General features: G+C 41.5%; 1 protein-coding gene across 2 annotated transcripts in view; it reads left to right on the top strand.

Annotated features, from left to right (window-relative positions):
* The first annotated feature begins 342 nt into the window (after positions 1–342).
* Positions 343–10,933, top strand: part of LOC125461194 (uncharacterized) — a 117,819-nt gene continuing 107,228 nt past the window's right edge. For both annotated transcript variants that reach the window (XM_048549682.2, XM_048549681.2), the window contains exon 1: positions 343–565. In XM_048549682.2, coding sequence (XP_048405639.1) covers positions 410–565 — 156 coding nt within the window. In that variant the 5' untranslated portion in view covers positions 343–409. The remainder of the gene's footprint in view (positions 566–10,933) is intronic.

The following is a 10,933-nucleotide window of genomic DNA, read 5'->3' as shown; positions in this document are numbered from 1 at the left end:
TAATTCTTGAACACATCAGGTGAAATCAATGAGTTACGACTCCGAAAACGAAAAAAAAACACTCGTGTTAAAAATTACCGTGGTTTATGTAGCAAAAATTATTTTCCATTCCTAACTTAAGTCCCGCCCCATCTCAAAAGAACTTCCCTATCACGAATAATGTCTTCACCTGAACTAGTGTAATAGTTGATGCAATGTCCCTAATGTAACTCACAACTGTGTACTAATAGTTCTGCAAACGAAAGAAGCCTCGGCTGCTCCGTCAAACTGCACAAGGCGGTACACAATCTCAGGGAGTCAAGGCTAGTTTCACAACCAGACACTTGGATTGCGGAAGTTACTGTGATTCCGCCAGAGGGAAAGGTTGGACCTGAAAAACAACCAGAAAATAACAAAAGCAGAGACAATAATGATTCGTATCAAGGATCTGACTGTTGAGAAACAGGCGTGGCTTTTGAATGCTGTGAAATCACGGAAGCTCACGCTTGGCCAGGGTATCGACGAAATGAATAAAACTCTCGTCAGGATGGACGGGTCGACTGGAAACAGCAGCTCCATGCACCAGGTGAGAGCCCAATGCGGCACCGTTCCGGACAGAAAGACTCCCGTTTACGGAACGGAACTCATGTCTTCTTCATGACAAGTTGCATTTGGTTAGCGTTTGCAAAGTAAGAACTAGGTCTGGGTTTAACTCAATGATCCTGATCACCGATCTGCCAATTGTTTACCTCCAGTTCACTTGGTAACTTGATACTTCACCCAGAAGTTATTTAGTTCGCCGCCTTGGTGCAATTGAAAGACGTGGCGTTTTAGAACATAAATTGTAACAATATATTTATATTTGTCGAAAGGCACACACTAGTTGTGAATTTTCGTGTTGTTTATTGCAGTGCCAGTGAAATATTGAGCCTGTTTATATATCAAATTAAGCTAAGTTTGTGGGATGGTTGTTTTGAACGATAAACTTCTATTTTTCCGTGTGGGGAAACTCCTATGCAAAAGGAGAAGACGTGGATTTGGCCTGCCAGTGGTTTCCTACACATCCCGAGTTTGACTTGACATTTACTAAATCAAAACACACCTTTCATCATGAGGCTGACCACACACAGAAAAAAACGTTAATCGTTCTCCTCTTTACCAACCCTACTGCTGTCACCTGTATCCTCTCTCCACCTCAGTTTTGCTATTTAGTCTGGTCTTTCCCTGTGAGATTGAACTTCACCTTATATAATTGAGCCCTTTATACATATCTCTGTTGTTGCCACCTTCTTACAGTGACATGCTCAACTTCTGCACCTTGGCTATATTTGATCATTATTACAGACCTTATCAATCTGTGGAGGTGAGGAGGAGTTTCTACCCCCCAGGGTGGTGAATCTTTGGAAGCCTGTACTTCTCAGAGCTGTGGACACTGTCATTTTATATGGATTCCTAGCCTTTCAAGACATCGAGACGTACGGATACTGGAGGAAATTAGCACTGAGGAACTGAGATAGAAGATTGGCTGTGCTGTAGTTGAATGACAGAGCAAGCTCAGTGGGCCAAGTGGCCTGTTCCTGTATGAAATAACTTCAGAGACTGTTATGCCATCACCAAATCACCCTTTATTTACATGTGGAGAGTCCTGACACTGATCCAGCTCCCTCAGAGGTAGCTGTCAGAGTGAACAGAACCACTGACACTCCTGTTTATATCTGTCAGCCATGGCTCCCTGATTGGACCAAATTAACAGGCCGAATGAGCAAACTCAAATTCCATGATGCTGATGTCACTGACCTCATTACAATCAATACACTGTGCTCCTTACTTTCTTGTATACCGAAATCCAACAGAGTTCCAGCATCCGTTCTATCTAAAATTTATCTATACTAGTATATAAACTGCACTTTTCACATGTCATACTTCAAAGTGATTTCATAGCCTGTCAAATGCATTTCAGAAGGAACATCTACTTCCTGGGGAATGAGCCACCTTGATCATTCAATTTATTCTTCACCTGCTCTGCAGCAGTGACTTCCATCTTTATTCTGTGTCTACTTCGCATGCTACAGGTTTTTTTTAGATTAGATTCCCTACAGTGTGGAAACAGGCCCTTCGGCACAACAAGTCCACACTGCCCCTTGAAGTATCCGACCCAGACCCATCCCCCTATAACCCACACACCCCTGAGCAGTACGGGCAATTTAGAATGGCCGATCCATGTAGCCTGCACATCTTTGGACAGTGGGAGGAAACCGGAGCCCCCGGAGGAAACCCACACAGACATGGGGAGAATGTGCAAACTCCACACACACAGTCACCCGAGGCTGGAATTGAACCCAGGTCCCTGGTGCTGTGGGGCTGCAGTGCTAACCACTGAGCCACCGTGCTGCCCAAATGGTTTTATGAATGTTGACATTGAGTTCCTGACTTCTTCCTTCGGCATTCTGCTACATAGGGGATCATGAAGGGTGGCAGTTGTGTATCCAGACAAAGTGACGACATCATCTGGATATTCAATGTGTTTTTCTCCCCAGTTCTTCTTACACATTTTCTGCCTGAAAGTGCTAACATCTGCTTGGATATAGCTTAAGTTTGCAGGCAAATTTGACATTGCGTCGGTTTCTCATGACACCACTCTTACATAGCACAATAGCTTTTCCATTTTTGAACCTCTGGAAATGCAAATTTTTTTTTTACGATGTACCTGTAAGGATGTGCTGATAGTTGAGAAAATAGATTAAAAAAAAACAGATTTGGAGTTCCATCCAAATTTGGTGTAAAATCAATGGCTGGAAATGTATTTCTAAGAAAATATAATTGAATGGCATATCAGTGTCGTATGAGTGGCAAAGCCAACATTTGGTACACATCCCTAATTGTCCTTGTGAAAGTTGGTACTGAGCAGTTTAAGGGACTGAATGGGACAGCACCGTTTCATCAGGAATTATTTGCTAAGTATTATCTAGAGATCTCTGATTATTGATCACTTTAACTGGACTGAAATTACAATTTAACTGATGTGTAATTTTGTTTTGAGAAATGTGCTGTTATAGTTAGGTTATCTGATAAGAATTCTGGAAGCCTTGACATTTCTGCTTTCATGCTATGACAAGTAACTATCCCAACATAAATCAACCAAGTGAATAAGTGTAATGGAACATTAAAATATTTGTCAAGCAGATTTGTTTAAAAAGTATTTCCCAGCAATGCAACTTAAATTATGTGGAAGAGATACAGCAAGTTCTAATGATCTGTTGTTTTTGTTGAAAGCCAATATTCTTGTTTTGCAATTTGTAGACGATTTTCCTGTTCACACATTGTAGTGCAGACTTTAGCATTTTAGCAATTCAGTTATGATATCTCCAAAGTTTCAAATTAGTGGGAGTTGTTGTTCAGTAAGTCTTGCTCAAACTGTCAACAGTTGCTCAGGATCTGAGTTTTGAAGAGCATATGATGTCAGTGTTCATAAAAGATGAGTCAGAATTGGAAAGAGGCAGACTTTGCTTGTCTTTGGCCAATTAGCAAGAAGAGGTCATTAGACACATTCCTATTTATTCACAAGTTGCTGAAAGCTGACATGTAGGTGCAGCAAGCGGTTAGAAAAAAATCAAACGGTTTGTTGGCTTTTAAATCACAAGAACATTTGAGTATGGGAGTAAAGATGCCTCATCTCAGTAGCTTTGGGTGAGAATGCATCTAGAGTATTGGTATAATTTTGTTCCCCTTAGCAAAAGAAGGATTTACTTAGCATCAAGGGTGGGCTGCAAACATTCACCAAACTGATTTCTGGGGTGGCAGAATTGTTCTAAGAGGAGAGATTGAAGACAGCAGGCCTGACTTTTCAATAGTTTGGAATAAAGACAGGAGATCTTTTTGAAAATTCTTTTAGAGCTAGATACGGTAAATGCCGAAGGATGTTTCCACTGGCTGAGGATTCTATGAATCATAGAGTAGTGACCCCTTGGAATTCTTTACCCTCAGAGGGTAAAGCTCAGTTATGCTTAAGATTGAAATCAATAAATTTCAGGACGTTAATGGGCTAAAATTGACCTGAAATTCGCTAAATATCAATTTTGCTCACTTTCATGGAAATTTCCTCTTTTTAAACTAACAAGAGATTTCTCACACTATTCACAGAGACCTACTTCATTACTTATATGGCGACCCAGCGTGTCCTGTCTTTCCACTTGGGGAAGTACGTGGCACCGTTGGGGTTTCCCATGATCCCCAGTGCTGGTGCCATTTTACATGCCCAGCTGTGCACAAAGTGAAATGTTACTTGCCAGGAGTTGTCCTTCTCCAGACATGTAGTGGAAGACAAATAAAAATACGGTTGTTTCTTTGGGCACAAAAGTGGCACGGTTGGCCCTTCATTGCAAATGCAAGTGTACAGTGCTAAAGTGCATTACTATTTAGAAGTTTAGCTACACAATTCACCCATCCTTGATGTCATCCCATCGTCATATCCAAATGGAGGCCTGAGTAAGTGGCAAGCTGAAATCAGCAGGTACCCGCTCTGACTTTTATTGCCACTGTCTAGTTTCTATCAATATAAATGAGGGGAGATTGAGTAATAATTGCATGCAAATGGATGCAAAGAGGTCGTTCATTGCTCATTAGTGAGATTCCTTTCTCATTGTTCAGAACTTATATGGAGAATTGGACTTTTCTTTAACTCCATATGAGAATCCAATTCCTGCCAATCTCATGCTATTTTCCCAACTGACATGCCAGTACTCACATGGTTTAGGTGCTGGGAAGATTTTGGTCCAGTGTCATCAAGGGATGTGGGGAAAGTGAAGGAAAATGGCTTTGAGCCATTAGAGCCATGATCTAGAATAGTCAAGCATGCTCCAGAAGATGAATGGCCTAGTTCTAATTTCTTATAATCGTCTAAGTCATAGACACATACAGCATGGAATCAGATCCTTCAGTCCAACTTGTCTGTGCCCACCAGACATCCCAATCTGACCTCATCCCATTTGCCAGCGTTTGGCCCAAATCTCTCGAAACCCTTCCTATTTATATACCCATTCAGATGGCTCTTAAATGTTGTAATTGTACCAGCATCCACCACTTCCTCCAGCAGCTCATTCCATACACTCACCACCTTGTGCATGAAAAAGTTGCCCCTCAGTTTAAATCTTTCCCCTCTCATCTTAAACCTATGCCTTCTAGTTTTGGACTTCTCCCACCCTATGAAAAAGATCTTGAGCATTCCATAACACCATAAGACCATAAGACATAGGAGTGGAAGTAAGGCCATTCAGCCCATCAAGTCCACTCTGCCATTTAAATTATGGCTGATGGGCATTTCAACTCCATTTCCCTGCACTCTCCCCTTAGCCCTTGATTCCTAGTGAGATCAAGAATTTGTCGATCTCTGCCGTGAAGGCATCTAACGTCCCGGCCTCCACTGCACTCCGTGGCAATGAATTCCACAAGCCCACCACTCTCTGGCTGAAGAAATGTCTCCTCATTTCCGTTTTAAATTTACCCCCTCTAATTTTAAGGCTGTGCCCACGGGTCCTAGTCTCCCCGCCTAACGGAAACAACTTCCCAGCGTCCACCCCTTCTAAGCCATACATTATCTTGTAAGTTTCTATTAGATCTCCCCTCAACCTTCTAAACTCTAATGAGTACAATCCCAGGATCCTTAGCCGTTCATCATACGTTAAACCTACCATTTCCAGGGATCATCCGTGTGAATCTCTGCTATTCATATTATCCATGATCCTCATGATTTTATAAACTCCTATATGGTCACCCCTCAGTCTGCAACACTCTAAGGGAAAAAGACCCAGCCTGTTCAGCCTTTTTCTATAACTCAAACTCTCCAGTCCTGGCAACATGCTTGTAAATCTTTTCGTCATCCTCTCAAGTTTAACAATGTCCTTCCCATAGAAGAGCAACCAGAATTGTTTGCAGTATTCCAACGTATTCTTATGCAGTATTCTTAAATGTCTATTCCCGACATTTGCCTTCTTCTTTTTCTTGGCCAGACCCTCATTTTGTCTAGTCATCCAGCATTCCCTACAACAATCAGCCTTGCCCTTCACACTAACAGGAATGTACTGTCTCTGAACTCTGTTTATCTCATTTTTAAAGGCCTCCCACTTTGAAATCATCCCATCAACTGCGAATAGCCTCCCCCAATCAACTTTTGAAAGTTCTTGCCTAATACTATCAAAACTGGTCTTACTCCAGTTTAGAACTTCGCTTTTTTTTTATCTGTTCTATCCTTTTCCACAAGTATTTTAAAATTAACAGTAGTTATGATCACTGGCCCCAAAATGTTCTCCCGCTGACACCTCTGTCACTTGCCCTGCCTTATCAACCAAGAGAAAGTTGACTATTGCTCTTTCTGTAGTAGATTCATCCACATACTGAATAAGAAGATATTCTTGTAAACATTCAACAAATTTCTCCTATCCAAGCACTTAACATTATGACAGTGCCAGTCTATTTTTGGAAAGTTAAAATCCTCTACCATTACAACTCTATTATTCTTACAGATATATCAAATCTCCTTACATACTTTCTTCTTAAATTCCTGCTGACTATTGGGGAGGCCTACAGTACAATCCCAATAAGATGATCATCCACTTCTTGTTTCTCAGTTCCTTCCATATAACTTCACTGAATGATGTCCCAGGAATATCCTCCCTAAGTACAGCTGTAATATCACTCCTAATCAAAAATGCCACACCCCCTGTCCACATTCCTCCCTTTCTATCCTTCCTATAGCATCTATATCCTGGAACATTAAGCTGCCAGTTCTGTCTATCCCAGAGCCACGTTTCTGTAATTGCTGTGATCTCCTAGTCCCATGCTCTCAACCATGGTCTACATTCATCTGCCTTGCCCACTTGTGTTGAAGTAAATGCAGTTTATCAGTCTTGCCTCGTTCTTTGCCTTGCTGTTGTCTTCCTTAACTGCTTGCTTTGCTCCCCTTATTTACTGTACCAGCCTCAGCCTTTTCCGTTTTCTTGCTATCGCTTTGGTCCCCACCCCATTTTGCTAGTTTAAAGCCTCCTGAGTAGCACTAGCAAATCTCCCTGCAAGGGTATTGAAAAGGAGATCTTCAAATGCTTTAAATGGTTTGGGATGGAAAATTGTTTCAAAAAGTTGTGTGTTACTAAGCTTGTGAATTTCTTCAGGAAATTATTACCTTGGTAGATGTAGATAGTGCATTTATTATCATTTATGTCTGGATTTTTCAATATATGTTTAATAAGGTGAGCAATTGCGAGAGGAAGTTGAAAATTGAGCATTTGATGGGCACATCATGTGTTGGATGAAGTGTTGGTTGCATCATGGGAGGCAACTTGCTGTTATTGGTGACATTGGTTTTTTGTGGAGACAAATTTCTTCTGGAGTTGACCTTATGTCAGTGTGACAAAAATGACACCATACTTTGCCCGCTGGTTTAGATATCTGGAAAAGACAATGTTTGCTGGTGAATAACCAAGCAGAAGACAGGTCATGATAATAAAATGTGAGGCTAGATGAACACAGCAGGCCCAGCAGCATCTCAGGAGCACAAAAGCTGACGTTTCAGGCCTAGACCCTTCATCAGAGAGGGGGATGGGGTGAGGGTTCTGGAATAAATAGGGAGAGAAGGGGAGGCGGACCGAAGATGGAGAGAAAAGAAGATAGGTGGAGAGGAGAGTGTAGGTGGGGTGGTAGGGAGGGGATAGGTTAGCCCAGGGAAGACGGACAGGTCAAGGAGGTGGGATGAGGTTAGTAGGTAGGAAATGGAGGTGCAGCTTGGGGTGGGAGGAAGGGATGGGTGAGAGGAAGAAGAGGTTAGGGAGGCAGAGACAGGTTGGACTGGTTTTGGGATGCAGTGGGTGGAGGGGAAGAGCTGGGCTGGTTGTGTGGTGCAGTGGGGGGAGGGGACGAACTGGGCTGGTTTTGGGATGCGGTGGGGGAAGGGGAGATTTTGAAGCTGGTGAAGTCCGCATTGATACCATTGGGTTGCAGGGTTCCCAAGCGGAATATGAGTTGCTGTTCCTGCAACCTTCGGGTGGCATCATTGTGGCACTGCAGGAGGCCCATGATGGACATGTCATCTAAAGAATGGGAGGGGGAGTGGAAATGGTTTGCGACTGGGAGGTGCAGTTGTTTATTGCGAACCGAGCGGAGGTGTTCTGCAAAGCGGTCCCCAAGCCTCCGCTTGGATTCCCCAATGTAGAGGAAGGCACACCGGGTACAATGGATGCAGTATACCACATTGGCAGATGTGCAGGTGAACCTCTGCTTAATGTGGAAAATCATCTTGGGGCCTGGGATAGGGGTGAGGGAGGAGGTGTGGGGGCAAGTGTAGCATTTCCTGCGGTTGCAGGGGAAGGTGCCGGGTGTGGTGGGGTTGGAGGGCAGTGTGGAGCGAACAAGGGGGTCACGGAGAGAGTGGTCTCTCCGGAAAGCAGACAAGGGTAGGGATGGAAAAATGTCTTGGGTGGTGGGGTCGGAGGCAGGTCATGTTGTCTCCTGCATAATAATTATTTTATAATATTTCATATACCTACCCCAGTTGTCCATTAATAGAACACAAAGCTGTTAGTTGCACTAATCTCCTGGAAAACATGGTACCAGTCCAAACTTAGAAAATTAATCCACATATCCACTTCTAAGATGGGGCTTCGTGTCAAAAGCACTAAAATATTTATGTCATGACAGTTTGGCTTAATGGTTTATGCTCAGCGATTACTTAATAGAATACAGTTTGTAACGAATAAGCTTTAGAACGAAGACATCTTCCATGTGCTTTGTCAAAAAATTAAAATGAGTTGTAAATTCATACACAGTGAATGCATGTGTTTTCTCACTACAGAGTGGGCAGAGACAATAGTTTCTGTTCCATTTTTGTAGTATGTTAATTAGTGAATACTGTGCAGATAGTTGTGCTAATCGATATATCACCGCCAGGGAACGCAGTATTATCTTTTTCCTCTTGACATTTAAGGGCTAGTATTCCCAGTAATGCATTTACAGAAATTTGGCTTATTTAATGATTTTCTAATCATTACATAGATCAGCTACTGACCTTTACAACTAATTCTCTGACCCATAGATCTGTCAATGAAGGCCTGCATACTGGGAACAGAACATTTCAAGCATTACCCTGCTGTTGCAGAAGATTGTATATGTCATAGGCACTTGTCCTGCAAGCTAAAATCAATGCTCCATTGCTAAGCTGTGCTCCACTGAATTGTAAGCCAAAGGAAGGTACATTATTTCTCCCTCTGTCAGTCATTCCAAAGAGTTGGGCAGAGAGTGAACTCGTCCAATGTTATGTAGATAAGCATGTCAACTATTTCATGCCCAGCAAAGCTTATAAAATCCTAATGAGTTAAATAACCAGCTCATATTTTTGTACTGAAGCTGTAATATTGTTCAAAACTGTAGACAAATTCCCTCACCTAGTATTTGAATTTACTGGTAGATTTGTATTTGCCTCAGTCAATCTTAACCAATACTGAAAAGTGAACAGTTTTCCGTGGACACACCATTTAAATGTTTGCACATGTTTCAGATAGCATGATGATACTGATGTCTTCCTTGTGATTGACTGTGTGAGACATGCATTCACCACTGTTTGTGTCATTGTGTGCATCATTAGATTCTGGTTTGTCGGTCACTTCATGTATGCATCTCTGGCAAGATATCTATTGCAATTGAAAGTATTCATTTGTGCATGGTTTAGATCAGTGCACGGCTCTTTATAGCTACCTTAATCTATGCTCTTGTGCACTGCCTATGCCAATGGCTGTACTGCTACACGCCTTTCAAAATTAGATTGAAAGCTGGCTGCACCTTCCGTTATGTCTTACAATATTTGGATGTTCCAGTGATTGTATCAATTGACAACCTGTGAGTATCACTTTCTACTCATGTATATCCTTCAGTAGTTCTTCACGCTGTAAGACTTAAGTTTGCCTAGTAAATATTTCTGGAAATATACTTCCGCGGGTAGATTCCGCAATATTGCCAAATCAACAGTTCTTCTTGCTTGGTTTCATATAATGGGTTTGTTTTTCTACAACAGTGCGCCAAGTAGCCCATGGATTCTGTAGGGTTCTGTCTAAATGATAAGAGTTGCAGGCAATTAATGTGGAAATTTAATCTAAATCTGAATTGGTCTTCTAATATGGCCTATATCTTTTGGTGATCTTTAGTTCATCAGTCGTAAAATTCATCTTGTTAAGCGAACCTTTGTTCTTAATTGCTAAGCAAATCTTAATGGCATGCTTTTCTGCATTGGACACACCAATTTCTAGAAACTGAAGTATTAAACATGATTTAAAGATTTTAAATTATGTTAGGAGGTTTGCTGTGTCCCAATTTAAAGATTCTGTCAGTTTTTTTTAATCTTCATTTGCTTACTATTAATTCAGCAAATATTCTGATCCCTTGCATTTCTTAAGTGAGTTGAACCGGCCTCTTGATTGTGATTTGCTTACTTACTAGCAAGTTGTGCTTTGATTTACACTTTAACACTGTAATGAAAAAGGTATCAAAGGTTGTCTCATGCATCTTAACACATTTTAAGACTGTTGACCAGGTGTTTCATCTTTGTTAACTTTATAACTGACTGTTGAAGCATGATAAGTGTCACTAATATGATGTTTTGGTTGGAGCACTACTGCTGTTCACTGTGTTCTGTTAACGATAATGATTGGTCATTCCTCAAGGATTTAACAACAGCTTAGCTTTGTATTTTTAAACAATAAAACACATTTTATGTTATGAACCACATTATAACAACTAATTCTTTCTAGATTTGCAGTTTGCAAACAAACCTGCAACAGATCAACTCTTAAGCAGAGTTGGACACTTTTGTCTGTGCAGTATATGGAATCCTTAAAGGTGAACACTCCTTAAAGGCAATGTCCTCATACATCTGTTAGTATGATCCAAATTCCTACCCCCTTGGTGCAGGGAAATA

This window comes from Stegostoma tigrinum, chromosome 19 (assembly GCF_030684315.1).
Source record: "Stegostoma tigrinum isolate sSteTig4 chromosome 19, sSteTig4.hap1, whole genome shotgun sequence".
NCBI lineage: Eukaryota > Metazoa > Chordata > Chondrichthyes > Orectolobiformes > Stegostomatidae > Stegostoma > Stegostoma tigrinum.
This window is presented reverse-complemented; position numbering and strand designations above follow the sequence as displayed.